Source organism: Erythranthe guttata, chromosome 6, assembly GCF_056151865.1.
Source record: "Erythranthe guttata isolate IM_541 chromosome 6, IM_541, whole genome shotgun sequence".
Classification (NCBI taxonomy): Eukaryota; Viridiplantae; Streptophyta; class Magnoliopsida; order Lamiales; family Phrymaceae; genus Erythranthe; species Erythranthe guttata.
In genome coordinates, this window is record NC_142538.1 from 523,249 (window position 1) to 539,398 (window position 16,150).

General features: G+C 36.4%; 5 protein-coding genes across 6 annotated transcripts; 2 read left to right on the forward strand and 3 right to left on the reverse strand.

Annotated features, from left to right (window-relative positions):
* Nucleotides 1-896: 896 nt before the first annotated feature.
* FH (frataxin-like protein) lies at nucleotides 897-3,763 on the reverse strand. 2 transcript variants are annotated; one of them, XR_001173306.2, is made up of 6 exons: nucleotides 3,268-3,763; nucleotides 2,979-3,051; nucleotides 2,626-2,673; nucleotides 2,442-2,536; nucleotides 1,574-1,768; nucleotides 897-1,273 (listed from the first exon to the last, which is right to left on the reverse strand). XR_001173306.2 is itself a non-coding variant. In XM_012988328.2 (5 exons), the coding sequence occupies exons 1-5, from the start codon at nucleotides 3,519-3,521 to the stop codon at nucleotides 1,639-1,641; spliced, it is 600 nt and encodes a 199-aa protein (XP_012843782.1). In that variant the 5' UTR covers nucleotides 3,522-3,763; the 3' UTR covers nucleotides 1,386-1,638. The 2 variants fall into 2 exon arrangements, 1 of the variants encoding a protein (XP_012843782.1); XM_012988328.2 differs by lacking the exon at nucleotides 897-1,273 and having other exon boundaries at nucleotides 1,386-1,768.
* A 1,319-nt stretch (nucleotides 3,764-5,082) lies between these two features.
* LOC105964774 (protein RESPONSE TO LOW SULFUR 3-like) lies at nucleotides 5,083-5,797 on the forward strand. The gene has a single exon (XM_012989282.2). It carries the CDS (start codon nucleotides 5,272-5,274, stop codon nucleotides 5,623-5,625), a length of 354 nt encoding a protein of 117 aa, XP_012844736.2. The 5' UTR covers nucleotides 5,083-5,271; the 3' UTR covers nucleotides 5,626-5,797.
* A 330-nt stretch (nucleotides 5,798-6,127) lies between these two features.
* Nucleotides 6,128-8,960, reverse strand: LOC105963837 (chloroplastic import inner membrane translocase subunit HP30-2). The gene is made up of 6 exons (XM_012988316.2): nucleotides 8,510-8,960; nucleotides 7,960-8,075; nucleotides 6,912-7,038; nucleotides 6,601-6,749; nucleotides 6,438-6,500; nucleotides 6,128-6,349 (listed from the first exon to the last, which is right to left on the reverse strand). The coding sequence occupies exons 1-6, from the start codon at nucleotides 8,801-8,803 to the stop codon at nucleotides 6,310-6,312; spliced, it is 789 nt and encodes a 262-aa protein (XP_012843770.1). The 5' UTR covers nucleotides 8,804-8,960; the 3' UTR covers nucleotides 6,128-6,309.
* A 1,247-nt stretch (nucleotides 8,961-10,207) lies between these two features.
* On the forward strand, nucleotides 10,208-14,205 carry BIN4 (double-stranded DNA binding protein). The gene is made up of 12 exons (XM_012988293.2): nucleotides 10,208-10,464; nucleotides 10,896-11,160; nucleotides 11,296-11,360; nucleotides 11,788-12,058; nucleotides 12,183-12,262; nucleotides 12,347-12,400; nucleotides 12,690-12,807; nucleotides 13,142-13,188; nucleotides 13,291-13,317; nucleotides 13,439-13,514; nucleotides 13,638-13,765; nucleotides 13,851-14,205. The coding sequence occupies exons 1-12, from the start codon at nucleotides 10,414-10,416 to the stop codon at nucleotides 13,950-13,952; spliced, it is 1,284 nt and encodes a 427-aa protein (XP_012843747.2). The 5' UTR covers nucleotides 10,208-10,413; the 3' UTR covers nucleotides 13,953-14,205.
* On the reverse strand, nucleotides 13,912-15,498 carry LOC105963827 (Pathogenesis-related thaumatin superfamily protein). The gene is made up of 3 exons (XM_012988305.2): nucleotides 14,920-15,498; nucleotides 14,577-14,841; nucleotides 13,912-14,472 (listed from the first exon to the last, which is right to left on the reverse strand). The coding sequence occupies exons 1-3, from the start codon at nucleotides 15,392-15,394 to the stop codon at nucleotides 14,319-14,321; spliced, it is 894 nt and encodes a 297-aa protein (XP_012843759.2). The 5' UTR covers nucleotides 15,395-15,498; the 3' UTR covers nucleotides 13,912-14,318.
* Between the last annotated feature and the right edge of the window lie 652 nt (nucleotides 15,499-16,150).

Sequence of the window (16,150 nt, forward strand, 5' to 3'; positions counted from 1 at the left end):
CGCGTCCATGATGTAATTTTATCGACTTTTATATTTATATTTTTAACATAATTCAGTTGCATAATGTTAATTGCTTTGAAGCTTTTATAATACATGACGTGAAGTTGTAGAAATGATTAGTTGTTATTCTCATAATTTGTGCTTGTGTTTTATTTCTATTTTAAAATTTCCTATTTCAGCCTTCAAAAAACATTACAGCACACATCGATTGTGGCAAGTGGGCCCAATGCTGACCGAATCAGAATAAATGATGGAAATTAAAACTTAGAAGCAAATTACAAAATTACTACAATGTAGGGATGAAGAATTCATGCCCCTCCTTAAATTAAAATATTAATTTAATTTTATTTAAAATTAGACACTAAAAAAAATAAAAAAATGATACGTACTGCAAATAAATGATTTATTGTAATGTAAAAAAAAAGTCGCACCCACGATTAAAAATAAAATAAATGTGATGGCACAACACGACAAAGATAACATGCTTGGTAGACCCACCGCATCTTAAACCAATAATGAATTAATGATGTAGATAGACACTAAACAAAAGGAAAGCAAAAGTCATAATTGAGATTATCACTAATCACACGTATTAATTTATGGGCTTACTTAAGATCTATGGGCCTATAGACTTTTGTATTGTTTCTGATGGGCCGGGTAATTTTATTGTGATCTTTCTCGGGCCTGCTAAATGGCCCATACTTTAATTCGGGCTTTCTTATTGACAAAATTTGCGAAAATTCTAGAATTGCAAAAAAGTCAAGTTCATATTTCATAGCAATGAAATAGTCTGTAGTCCACATTATGTATGTTTGGTAAATGAAATGTTATACGTAAGAACATTTGAAATAATCAATCTTCGACGAATTCTTCATTTCTTGTCGTGGAAGTATAAATTGTTGAAGAAGAAAAAAATTAAAAATTCAATTTCGTCAATTCAAACAAGATACTCGTATAAAAACACGTAATTCTTGCGACGTTTTCTACTATATATAGTTATTCATGGTATTATTGCACCCAATCTCTGCCTTTCTACTACATATTTATCGTATTACAAAACATGGATACCGATCGAACAATTTCCCGACCGGGTAAGGCGGCACCACCACCGGAAAGTCATGAAATGCTACAGAAGAGAAATGAAGAGTTGGAGAAAGAACTGAGGCACAGCCTTGAAAGGGAGGAGAAAATGAAAAAGGAGCTGCAAAGTATACGGGAGCGGCTGCTGGTGGCAGAGGAGGCGGAGGAGCGGCTGTGCTGGCAGATGGGGGAGCTGGAGGCGGAGGGGGTAGATCATGCAAGAGAATATAGGGCCCACATAATGTCATTAACAGAAAAAATTACAGTTGCTAAAAAGTAAAAACTTATCCAACAATAGATGCATGTAATCGATAATATGCTTGTTTTTATCAATATGTTCGCCATCTCCATTTTATTATCATCTACAAATTTGATTACGAACTAATTATTCGTATTTCATTTAATCACGTACATAAATTATAGGCCAGTCGATTGAAAGATTTTCTTGCCTTACCACACAAACATAACTCGGAAATGTGGTGAAGAGACGTACCCAGAGTAGCAAAACGAGATTTGACGGAGAAGTTTGACGTCAACGAAATGTCACTCGAAAGAAACTTAAGAAAGGCTAATGCATCCCCCACACAGATTAGACAACTCAGTTTCCAAAAGCTTATTCAGGGCTTCTTTAGTTCGCCTATAAATCCAAGCTTCAGCATTCTGGTCCCAATCGAACCTAGAGGGTCCACTGCAAAATAAATTGAGATTTCATGAATTAAATAAACACAGAGCAAGTTCAATGCAATTACAGATTGAATTAAAATTAGTATAATGAATGAGATTTATAGGTGAAGGAGAGTAACACTTGGAATTAAATCTTTTCCTGATTAACTATCAGTCTATCGACTCTACTTCCAGATTAATATGCCATAATTCTTAATGGAGAAACTATCACGGACCCTTATCAAGATACAAACGTCTAGATTTTCTTGCTGTCGAACTTTTGATCATACATTTGATAAAATTTACAAACTTTAATGTAGTACAGACAAAGAATTATCAATTTGAAATTGAGAATCGAATAATAACTCACTCAAAATTGAGATTATTGGAACTTGAATCTACAAACAGTTTCCATCTCAAAATGGTGATTTAGTTCACATAGCCCAATAGGAACATTTGGAGGGCATTCATGTTTGAACTAAAATACCTCGTAGATGGACCTACTTTGAGGAATTCTACAATTACAGAAAAAAAAAAATCGAGATGCTAATATTTTTTCCTGCAACGTATTTCCAACCAAAGAATATAGGACAAAGCAGTATATACTCAAGAATTCATACCTCGGTATCAAGCCACCATTTATAAAAAATAGTGAGCACGCAGAACATAAATACAGACTAAGCTTAATAAATTAATACCTCACTGGAGATGACATCCAAATCTGCCTATTCGGTGTTTGCTTGTTTATCACGTAAGTTCCCAAACTACCAAGCTTCAAGGTTAATACCTCATTCTGAAACAAAATGAACACAGTTGTATCAGAAACCGACAGACACAAAACAGCTGGAAAAGATTAACGATTCAGCACCAATTCAATCTCACCCCGTAGTCAACGTCGAACCCATCAATCTCCACAGAGTCGCCATATTCCTATAAGACAACAAAACCACTTAAACAATAAGTACACCATTTTCATTTTAGTGAAATGAACAACGTCGAGAGTGTACGTGTGCTCCTCAACAAGAAACGATAATAAACACGATGAAGATTTCGCGGAAACATGGTTATAATGTGCAAGAAAACAACAATGAAAGATGCAGCAAAGTGATAGCACTAAGTTGCCACCTTATACAAAATTTTATAAAAGATTTATAATACGAATATAAACATCAAGTTCTAGGTTGTTTCCGAGGGTGGTTATTTTCAATAATCTCAAATTCGTGCAGAATTATTACCTCGAGCTTCTCAAGGAGATCGTGGATGGTGGAATTAGCCAACCTGTTGAACTCATCTTCCTGCAGCCTAGAGCTGTATAAAAGTACATGATCCAAAACACTCAGCAAATTTAATCACACTGATTTCTCAACATAAACAAGCTTAAAAGCTTATATATTTCTTATAATCGTAATCAAACAAATTTAGAGAGAGAAAAAATTGGATGACACCAAACAACCAATTCAATCAAGCACACTACCAATTCATTATAGAATGGTCGATATTTTTTTTTTAAGGAACAAGGCTCACCTGTAATCAATTGCGGCAGGTCCGTGAGACTCCCCAATCAGAGAAGAAAGACGGCGACAAAAGATGCTACTACGTGAGAAGTTAGGGTTTGGGGAAGGAAAATAATTGGGGGAAATCAGAGGGTTTGGAGAATTATTGCTGAGTGAAAACAGCGAACAACTCCGGCTTGTTTGAACAGAAGAACACGACGATGAAGATGGTCGGGGTTTCAGAGCTCTTAGCAACGTTCTTCTCAGTGCATGAGTGGTGGTCATCTTCTCAGTTCAAATGGTTTTTTTTAAGCGGGCCGGGTTTATTGCTCAGAAACGGGTAGCATATGGCCCGTCAAATCCGGGTAAAATCCGGCGATCTTTTCGAATCGGCGGCGAGTGAATGTTGGCGTGAAGCAAAATGACGAAAAGACGGTGGTGGAAAGAGTGAAGTACTGCTGTTCAGACGGGCCGCTGAGATCGGCCCGATGGGCTCAGTCTGTACGGCCCGTATTTATATATGGGCCGGTCCATCTGTCTGGTGCAGGGCTATTTTATGGCCCATTGACCTTTTTATACTATTTGACCACTCTACAGTCTACTTTGACATTTACTTTATTAATTACATTTACTTTTTCATAAATATAAATAATAGAGTCATCGAGAAGAAATGATTCGAATCTTACCACACTATGTAAATTACAAACACCCCCCTGAGGTATGGTCAAATTACAAAAAACCCCTCTTGTTTGGATAATTACATCTACCCCCTTCAACTATGATTTTTTCTTACACCTCCACCCTTATTGTGCCAAATTCAACATAATCATCTAGATTCCGTGGAATGTGCTCTAGTTTGTATTCGTTTTGTGTAAAAATACAGTTTCCGATGCACCACAAACTGATATACACAAGCTAAAAATCACATATTATGATCATCTTGCTTCATAATGTAGAGTTTGAATGGTATAAAATGGATACAAAAGTGATAATATTTCATATAATCTCGAAGATTCCACTAAATTTGAGGAGCTGAGGGGTGGTTGTAATTATCCAAACAAGAGGGGTGTTTTTGTAATTTGACCATACCTCAGGGGGGTGTTTGTAATTTACCCCTATATTTAATAATGTGAAAGTGGCCCCAGTAATTATAAATTGGGACCTATTGATTGAATTATTTGGGTCCATATATTTAAGGGTAAATTACGCCTACACCCTGGAGATATGCTAAAATAACTTTAAGGTTCATGTAGTTGTAGTATTCGTAATTACAATCACTCTCTGAAACACTGTAGAAGCCCTAACAAAATAATGTATTGGATAAGTTTTTCCGTTAAAGTTCTAACGGATTATTAGTTTCAGGTACTGGTGGAGACAATATATAGTTAGTGGGTGATACGACTCTCCTCACATTTATTAAATCCTTATTACTTTATATAAGATTTATATATTTTCGTCTATAGAAGTGTTTAACAGCCCTGCGAAAAACAAATATAGTGTATATCAGTCCCGGAACATGAAATATTGGCTCCGATAATTGTTTCAAATGGGTGGTTGTAATTACCAATACTATAGGAACTTTAATGTTAGTTTAGTATATTTCAAGAATGTAGATGTAATTTACCCTATATTTAAAGTGGGGCAACTATTTTTATGAACGCATTCGATGGCGATGAGAAAGTGTACAAAGTCGTCTACAAATATCCGAAACACGTTTCCACTTGCACAAGATTTTAATGAACTTTAATTATTCATAAATTTTTTTAAAGAAAAAGTTGAAATTGAAAAGGAATTTGAATACCGAATACGAATAATTTTCAATAAAAGTGTGAAAATGAATTACAACCTCACGCACGAAAGGACGCCACGAATCTAAAACGATGGAGCAGATACATTGAACCTAGACACATACATTTTTTTGCTATAAAAGACTACGCATGCAACATTTCTTTCCAGAATCAAAGGAAAAGAACTCATCAGCAAACCCCACAACTTCTGCATCTAGATACTTATATATATATTTTTTGGTAATAAAATGGCTCCGAGCATTGGAATTGCCTCCGCAGCGGTGGCGGCGCCGCAGCAAAGGAAGGGCGGCGATGAGGCGGCACTGCGGCGGAGGAACGAGGAGTTGGAGAGGGAGCTGAAGAAAAGTTTGGAGAGGGAGGAGAGAATGAAGGAGGAGCTGATGAGGGTGTGGGAGCGGCTGAGTGTGGCGGAGGAGGCTGAGGAACGGCTGTGCTGCCAGCTCGGCGAGCTGGAGGCGGAGGCAGTCAGCCAGGCACGGGAATACAGGGCCCGAATTATGGAGTTGATGGAACAGCTCTCCGGTGCTGAAAAACTCATCCGGAGTGCTACGTCGTCGTTTTCCAGCACCATGTCCCAATAACACCTTCAATTACCCATTTTGTATAATAGAATCAGAATCTGTATCTCTAATTTGGTGTTTGTACTGATAAGTCCTCCATTTGCATTGAATGGAAGGAACAAGTTTTAGGCTTTTTTTGTAGTGTATAATGAAATTGAGTTTTTGTTGAATATAATTAAGGCATTTGATATAATTTTTTATTTTTCTCCATTAAATTACTCCGAATTTAAATTCAGAACATGAATGATTGATCTTATACATCATCGCATCCATCCTAACTCGAATAATAAAATTTTAAATCTCTGGTAATTCAATGGATTGTGAAAATTGGAAGATAATATACGATTTATGTATGTTGATTCCCATTTAATTTAATTTTTTGAAAAATAAGTTATTCAAAATTCCAGAAATTCCTATTTTCGAATTTTATTTCCAAATTATTCGAGCCCGGGATTAGTCACAAATTATGTCAAATACGATTGTATCAAACTAGTCATCAAATGAAGAACAATTAGGGGTATAATTGCAGAAATTTTAATCGAATATACCATGAAGGACGTAAGGAAAAATCATATTCCTCAATGAATCTTGAGTGCAAGTATAATAACACAGCATTCTACCACCAAAACATAGCAATGAAAGAAAATTTTCAATTGCATTATATGCAAGAGAATCTGTTTCCTAGCAACTGATCAACGAATGATTTCAACGAGAGCTTTTCCGCTTCTCTTTCAGCTCTGGGTCCCTATCAATGTTAGAAACAGTCGCAACTTTGAGATTTTCAAGAAATCATAAAAACGGTACTTATGATTAAAGAATCATATTAGATTTACCTCTCTATATGATCGAGAATGAGCAATCTTGGTCCAGGTGGTATATTCACGTCTCTGAGAGCACTACAGAAAAAAAAGGAAGGTCATAGTAATTAGTAAGCAAACACTCAGATTTTTTGTTTTTGGCAAGTTTTAATTTATTTATAACTCAGGGCACACTTACCTATCGGTTAGCAAAGGTAAAGTGGTGTCTGTCAACAAGCCTTTCTTAAAATTCTTCTCGTAATTCTGTAGGCCGAGATTGCTTAATAATGATCGTCCCTTGGCATAATACATATCCTCAACTGGTGGTTGTGAGAACTTCTGTCCCAACTGCATTGACCATGTGTTATCAGGACAAGAGGCACTTCAAGTTACTAATACAGCAATTTCATTAATATTTCAAGGGTCGTAATATTATGCGTCAACATTTCAAAAAAAAAAAAAAGAAAAAGAAAAAGAAAAAGAAGTTTCGTATAATGCAAGTCAATTCACCTGGAAAATTCCACCTTGAACAAGTGCAAAGAAAAGGCCAGAGGTAAGAGCATTTGTTGCTTGATTTGGGCCGCCCATACCACTTACCAACGAAAACAAGGCCCCAGAACCGAAAGCTGCAACCATGCTGTAATTGCCGCAACCAGGAAATTAACATTAACATGACATTTAAACATTATTGAAATGCTGGGTTGAGATTTTCAATCATGGACGACATATATTAGGCATAATGCATCCAGCAAGATAAATTTTAGCTTGAAGTTTGTAATATTTTAGTACATCACAAGCATTAGTTTGCTGGTTCAATTATTTAGCTTCCCTTGATTTCACAATCTTAACTATTTCCTTAATCCACACCATCGGAAAAGAATAATATTTATAGATGCAAACACAAGTTTTGAATGTGTCGAAAGGGTTTAAATCACATACTTCTAAGTAGATTTATTTTCACAACTAGCTCTGCAAATATTTTTCAGAATTTAGAAAATCCATCTGCATTCTTCCCACCATGACTACGGGAGTAGCTCTCACTATTAAAAAGTAAGTAGAAAGCTGAAGGAGTTATTGCAGTTTGGCATCATCGTTCTTTGCGATAAGGTGCTCTTTAACCAATACTGTGATATTTCCATAGCTATTTCAATAAATGTCTATGAAGTTTCACAAAAGTAATATTATAAATACTGAAGTTTCAAGAAGAGAAAATATCAGAACGAGACATGCTCCCAACATTTATCATCAGACATGTGCACAAACGTCTAAATTTTTTTTTAAGGGGATGGAGATGAATCTTAGAAGCAGACGGAAGAGGCTTAAACGCTACGTAATAACAGACTACATATTAACAGGGAAATAGGGAAATAATACATCTTAATTTGCACACAAAAATAAGTTATGATTGGTCTACATGTAATGCCTTGAAACACGAGGTAAACATGGCTAGAATCGAAAAAATTGTCCATTTTATTTTTGTTTCTATTTTTACTGTGCAACACCTATACAAACAGAGACGCGGCGTAAAGATAGGTAATTCATTCTAGCAAATCCATACCTAGACTGAACATCTTCCTTGCCTCTCAATCTTTTCATGACACATGAAATACCGGCATTGACACCTGTCATAACAGCGAAGTTGCGTGCTTGTATCAACGGACCTCCAGCAAGAGCCTGCACAGCAAAAACACAGTATACGCACGCCTTCATAACCTTTCTCACAAATTGCATCAAAGTATTAAGCAAATACCTTCTCAACCGAAAGTCCAATTACTATAATTCACTTAAGCCTTATGAATGCAAAATTTTTTGGCTAAAATTAGTTTAATTGTTTCACTTACTTATCAATTTTCAATTGAACATAACTAGCTAACTGCTCAACACACATTCTGAAAACACGCTGTCGATTACATAATCAGCCAAAAAGTATAAATTAAACCCTATTTTTAAGTGATTAATCGAGCTATGGACTAATTTTAACCTACTGAAAGAAGAAAAAGGGGCAAAATATTTAGCATCGTGACATATCCACTATAAACAACCGAATAAAACCAATGGAAATACCTACACAAACAAATAAGAAATTCAGTAAACAGAAATTAGTTGACCTGAGCTTGCTTGAGCGAAGCCATAGCGTCCGGGTTAAAGTTGGCCGCGTTCGGCGGCGGCGTGATCAACGAGGACGCGTCGCCAGTGAGAGTCCCCATGAAAGCGCCAATAGCGGCTCCCTGGGCAGCGCTGGTGGTGGTGACGACGGCCGCCTCCACCGGCAACGATTGCTTAGCCAGCCAGCCCCTAAACTTAGTCTCCACCTCCTTCAGCTTGAACTGCACCAAGGCAAGTGGATTCTGCTGAGGTTGCCCCATCATACCGCCGGCCTTCGTTGGAATTTCCGCCGCCATTACTCCTTGTTTTGGTTTTGGCTGTGGAGTGTGGAGTTAGAACTTTGGTCCCATGGAGGTTTCGGCTTTTAGAGGGGTGGAATTGGATAACAGTGTGGCAAACATTTCGGCAAATTTCATTTTCACCCCTCAAACCTTTGGGCTGTGTTTGGAAAACATTTCATTCGCTTTTTTCATCTCATATATATTTGGAAAGTATTTTGCATTAGTTTTATTTATTCACAATTTAATAATCCTCAATTCTTATATACAAAAAATAAAATAAAATAAATCCTCAATTCTTATGCACATACATTATTTCACATTTCATTTGCTATAGTAAAAATAACTTTTGTTATAAATTATAATCTAAGAGCAACTCCAATGGGAGTATCAAATGGATTATCAAATCCATAAACCACCTTTTTGATATTCCAAAATTAAAATTTTCCACTCCAATGGAAGTATCAAAGTGGGTAAATATTTTGATATTCTACCTCTTTGAATGTAAAAATACATCCCGGAAATTGAGTTATCAAAAAAATAACTACCTAAACATCCAATCACAAAATGACACGTGGCAATTACAAATAAAACTACTAAAAAACTTCCAATTGATTATTGATTTAGATAACCATGGTTGGAGTAGATAAATTGTAAATAGATATTAAAATATTATCTTAATTATCAAATGAGTATTTGATAATCCAATTTTCATGTTTAGCATTGGAGTTGCTCTAATAAAAATTAAAAAGTGAATACTACTTTATTCACTTTTAAATTAAAAAGTGAATACTACTTTATTTTAAATTATTTTTGCTTTTCTTTTATTCATAGATGATTTAAAAGGGCCAAACAGTCCCTAATTGGGGAGAAAAGTAAACTGCAATTTCAAACTTTTCCAGGGACAAGAATGTAAAACCGAATTCAAATCGAGGGAAAGGAGCTAATATCACAGACGCCCCTGTGTTATTCCTAATTGGCGAAAAAATCCTCATATTCTAAAGAATTAGTAATAACCCGCCTATATTTGTTTTACAAACCAAACCGCCCCTTATTTAAAATTTGATTGTTGACTTACATGAAATAACTAAACTATCCCTATAGAATTTTAAATATTATTTCATTTTTATTATTATTAAGGAGTCGCCGATCCTTTGGATTCTCCACCTGGTTTTTGCTGTAAAAAATCACAATTAAGAAGAGTGGGGCCTGGGAAGATGGCTTTTTTTAAAATATGAAGGACTGAATTGAAAATTGTGAAAACTTCACTTGGGGTCTGAAACTTACGGGGTGAATTTGTAATTTTTAAACATTTATAACTAAAGGATATTTAGGTATTTTCAGGCCAAAACTGCACCGCCACTCGCATGTATGGCGAGTGTACCTCACGATAAGTTGTCAAGGGCCTTTATTGCTTTGACTAATTTTTATAGGGGGATTGTTGCTAATGTTTTTAACATGAGGGTGTGTACGGCAATTAGAGATTTTACAGGGTAGTTTCTGCAAAAAAATCCCGGAGGGAAAGTACCAAATTCATTTTTATTCATCCGCCATTGGAAGAAGGTGCTCCCCCTTGCCATAACTAGGGTTTTAGATTAGTTTCTGGTAACCATTAGCTAGAACTTCAGATGGGCGACGACTCCAGAGAACAATCTCCGGATTGGCTCCGTTCTTTTCAGGTGTTGTTAATCGTTCTATTTACTGCAGATTTTTACCTTAATTATGCAATTTATTTTCCGGGCATGCAGTTAAATCCTATAGTTTCAATTTATCTTTCCTAATTCTATCGATTTAAGAATTCTACGTTCGTAGCTGCATCAATTAAAGTATTGAACCAATTTTTTCTTAGGTATACTGTAAATTTTTTGTAATGTTGTATATATGAAAAAAAACCCCAGTTTACTGTAAAGTTGTGGCTTCTTATTGTTTTAATTAGCTTAACTTAATTAAGTTTAACTCCCAGCTGATCAATGATTTTAAGATTGCCATGGATGTTTGTGGAATGTTGATGCAGCCCGGGGTTTCCCTGTGCAATGTAAAAAATGTACATCCTAAGTTTAGTTGATTGAAGTTTTTGGATGCTTAAGTGTGGATTTTGTTGGTTTAACAGCCGCCAACTCTATCGACTATAGAATTGTCATCTGGGTCAGACACACCATTGGATTATAGTCCAGTAAGTGACGATGAGGATGGTATAAACCTCAGTAAATTGTTCAAGAAAGAAGAAAATCAGGCCTCGAGCATTAATGATAACGATGATGGAAAAGTATCTGTAGTTGAGAAGTCCGTCGAAGATAAGTCTTCCAGGAAAAGTGATAAAGTAAAGCGGACGCCAGAGAAGAAAAGGAAGAATGTGGACGACAGCGTGAGAGAAGGTAGTCGTTTGTAGTTTTACTAATGTATTAGTTATCATGCACTTTGATTGTTATGTTTTATCCATGAATGGCGAAAGGCAGAGAAAGTTGATTCATGTGGAATTATTTGCATGTTCATGTTTTACAATGATGCAGGAAAGAGGGGAAAAGGAAAAGAAACCAATAGAAGAAATACACCTGAAAAGCATGATAAATCTAATGTAAGGAGCTTCTTCTTCTCATCTTTTTTGGTAGATCAGTTGATATACAATTATGAATTTCCTTGAAGGTCTATCAGCTTAGGCTTCATCCTCATTTGGGACTAAAGTTCGTACTTCTTAGGCCATGTCTAGCTTATAGCGTGTCTATGGTTGCAAAAACTGCTACGACAATTTGCATTTTTGTCCTAAAATTATATCCGCTATTTGAGAATTTAATATGTTACTGGTTAAATCTTAGTAATTTGGAGATACATGACGTGATACATTGCAAACGAGATAAATTTGACCTTTGTATATTGAAGAGTCATTGTGCTATAGGATTCAAGATTTTATTTCCTCTCCTTTTCATGATGCTGCTTCCTATAGTCATATTTGCTTGAGCAAAATGCTGTAATGCCTAATGCAAAAATATCTGATCCTTGAATAGGACCAGAATCATTCCTTTTGGTCACTGTCGTCAGATTCGGAGTCTTCTGGAGATGCCCCAACCCATAAAAAGGATAAAGCCACAAAGAGAGAAATATCTCCAGATAAAGATCTCACGACAGAAAATAAAAAGGAAATTGATAATCTTATCCTTAACCATGATGGAGAATCTCCAAAGAATCAAGCCTCAAAGGCGAATTCTCCCATGAAGAAGCAGGGAAAAGAGGATAGAAAAACCTCAAAGAAGAACATTAGTAGCAGTATAAATGGAGGTAAGGAGCCTATATTTTGGTCTTGATGTTTTATCAAACACCCTGAAACTCATTAATGCATCTTCAAAATCTTAAACCGTGTCGATCGTCTATTTAATTATTTTCCCTCTTTTTCATTATCCAGAAGATGATACTAAAGACAACATTGTGAAGGAAGACAACATTGTGAAGGAAGATAACTCCGGAAAGCATCCTGGGCCTCAGGTCAGAAGCTTTAGTAGCCAAGCAGAGTTTACAGCTAATCATGGTTAAGTACCATAAATCAATAATGGTAATCTACTAATGCAGGCATCCTCTTCAAAGTTGCCATTGTTGCTCTCAGATAAAGTTCAACGTTCAAAGGTTAGCCAACAATGACATTTCATGATTGATTGCCTTGAATCATTCGTAAAGTCAAAATCTGAACCACTTTTGGGTTTTCATCAGAACTCAACATAATCTTACTTCGGCCCACATTACATCCGGACTTTGCCGACATTTCCATTCATCTACTACCTCTAGGAACAATGTTATTTTTTATTCTTCGAGAAATTTAAAGTTCCTATGTGTTGTCAGATATTTATCTATTTATTTTAACTTCTACATCTTGGGGCGATCAACAGATTGACATTTTGTGTGCTCTGTTCTGCAGGCACTTGTGGAGTGTGAAGGTGATTTTATAGATTTGAGTGGTGATGTTGGTTCTGTTGGACGGGTGGTAATTTCAGATGATCCATCAAAAAATCATGAGATGTTCTTGGATTTAAAAGGCAAGCTTCTTCGAATTTTGCAGTTGCTTTACTTTATTCATATTGATCTGCAAAATGTGAATTTATTCGAGTATTGATAGTAGAATGCTTACCTTTGTTATGAAAGGTTAGTTGTCCGCTTTTATATAGGATCAGCTATTACCAAAATAATCAAAGTTTATTCACTTATTGTCTTTGATGACAACATGTAATTCCCATTTTAGAATCACATTGTATAGTAGCATTGCGTTCAGGATTTAATTTTGGGCATCTGACCAGATCGGCTACTGTACATGTTTTATTTGCTTCTCACGTGATCTGATCCATACAAAATTTTCATTTTTGTTTTCCCCAGGAACCATATATAAAACAACCATAGTTCCATCAAGGACATTCTGTGTGGTAATCCATCTATTGTTGACTCCTTTTCCCCACTCACTGAAACTTTCCTATGAGTATGAATAAAACTGTCACTGGCTGTTATAAGATATATTTTATTTTCAGGTAAGCTTTGGCCAATCAGAAGCAAAGGTTTGTCTAGCTGCCTCAAGATATTAATTTATGTTTCTTCCTATCGAGCCCAGGAATATATGGATCATATTCTTTTTTCTTAATGTATAATCAATGTCTAAGTTTTATGATATTTGATCAGATAGAGGCTATTATGAATGACTACATTCAGTTGAAACCGCAATCTAATGTTTATGAGGCGGAGACTATGGTTGAAGGTTAGGAATTTATTTGAGGTTTTATTGTAGTATATACTTGATATACCATATACAGATTTTGTTTAAGTTTGATTGCTCAAAAGATATAGGCCATGTCTTAGTTATTTTCTTCTGAATGACTAGGAACACTGGAAGGATTTTCATTTGGTTCAGAAGATGAAGCTGACAAACCCGTCGCTCGAGCCGATCATGGAGAGGCAGGTGAAGAACAATTGGATGGAAAAACCAAAAGAAAGCCTGATAAAACATCAGTATGTTTATTATTCTTTTCTTTCTCTTTAGTCAATTATTAAACATTTTATTATGAGTCTTTGTTTGATATAAATCTTGATTCAGGGTCCAGCAAGGAAAAAGGGAAAGCCCACAGGAGGAGGTAAGCCAGCCAAGAAAGTGAAAAAGAAACCTCAAGTTTCTAAAAAAGGCAAAACCAAGAAATGAACGAGAAACAAAATTTCACGACACTGTTACTTTTTATACTAATTTCTTTTATTTTATTATTTCTCCTCAAAAGAAGCACTTCAATGATCACCAGTTTCTATTGCTGGTATGATAGTGAGTAGGAACAGGAATATCAACCGTCAAAAGTTCCCAGTCTGTATTTCTTGTAATAGTTAGCTTTTATCGCAACAAAAAACTTCGAGTACCATTTACGCCTTTCGCAGGAATACAAATTTACAGTATGTTAAATCAATCGTGTCCAAATCTTATTTTTCAACATCTTCTTGGAACTGAACAGCCTTTTTAGGTTAATTGCTCTGTGATCTCCTGTCGTGCCACTTGGCAAGAACAAGGCCATGAGATGTATCAGGTATGCCAATAATATAGAGTAAAGAGGAGAACAACTATCGATACTGGGAAGGGTATTAGTGTGGTTGAAGACGAAACTGCCCTTGCAGTCTTTCCATTCCGGTTTACTCCGGCTGTTGGAGCCTGTAATCCACCATCTATTCTCCTCATCCTGTATGAGGAAAAAAAATAAAAATTCATTCCCATCTATTTTTCTGACCTGAATTTGAATGCAGGATTAAAGAGCATTGGAAAAATCTCAAGAGATTACATTACCCGCTATTGGGGCAGAATATGATGTCATAATCGGAGGCCTTGCATGTGAAAGTGCTGGTTCCATCGTCAAATGCATAGCTATAAGCTCGTGGACAGGCTCTCTTGAATATTCCGGAATAAAAAGACGGCCTACAAGTCGTAGGGTTGGCAAACTCCCCACTGCAACAGTATTGGTCTAGCCCGAATGCTTCACATGCACTCTTGCACGCCACAACTCCCCCTTCCCCTTCATCACTCCCCATCACTTGAAGTTCTTTAGGGCAACCTGTTTTTTTTATTTCATTCCAGTATATTACGACATGTTATCTATATAAATATATTTCATTTGTTCATCTTTACTTACCCATGTTAATATCTGCTATACAGCCAGTGGCATTGCATCCATCACCACGAACAACTCCTCTTGGTCCAGCAACTAGCGGCAGATTATAGCCATCGACGATGCTAACATCGTAGAAATCTTTCTGGTCTCCAATTCCGAGGGTTATCTCAAAGAGGGATGCCGGTGGTTTCGCACCAGTGCCGCCACATTCGAGCCTCCCACCACAGTCTCCGGTTATGCACGAGCCAACACCCATTGCGTCAAAGGAACAACCGGTCCTAGCCCAGATCCTGCCAGACCACCCTGGTACGGTGGGGATTGATATGCTCTGGCCAGCATCGAGTTGGAACCCTGTTGCAGAAAGTGGTGGTGTTCCTGCACCAGATAACGTGCCTGGCCATATTGTGTAAGGGCAATTGTTAGTGATGGTAAATGTGCAAGCTAAAGAGGTGGTGGTAAAGAATGAAAAGAGAACAAGAGAAATCAAAGATGCCATGAGTAAGGGGAAGTTTTAGGCACGTTACTTACATATATGAATATATACCTTGGTACGAGGTATACGTTGCTTCTGCGAAAAATCATCTGTCAGTCAGCCGCAAGATTGTGCATCTGGGTTTAGTATTTCTTACATTTTTGGTTGGCCTCGATCGCAAGAAATTCCTTTCTTTCAGTTAGCAGTTGCAGAACTATGCCGATCAAAAGTGGGATTTTAGATATAAATTTATTCCTCACATCCATTTTTAAGGCATCCATTCATATTATATTTAATAATTTCATACATTGAACTCGGAATTCAATTGTCTCCAAGCGAAAGAATGACTTTTCACGGGCTTTAGCCCATTAACTTGGGCTAATTATTTGGGATCTAATTATCTGTTGGGCCAACATATGCACGTGTATAACAAATTTGGGTCCAAGCCCATCAATATGCAGTTGCCTTTGGCTCATTGTGTCGGTATTAGCATCATTTATTATATATTTTCTTGGTTTTTTTTTGTCGTACCTCTTATTTATGACTCTCTCTCTCTCTCTCTCTCTCTCTCTCTCTCCTTTATTTATTTATTATTATATTGGTTTCTTATTATGGTGGAGAGGTTGGTTTCCTTCCACCTACTCCATGATTACCAACAAGCAAAATCTTCTCCAACGTTAAATACATTTTATAATCCTCAACAACTTAATAAATTCATCCCACATGCCGGTTAAAATAATATTAATAACCACTGCAAAACTTCAGTCCACGTTAAAAAAA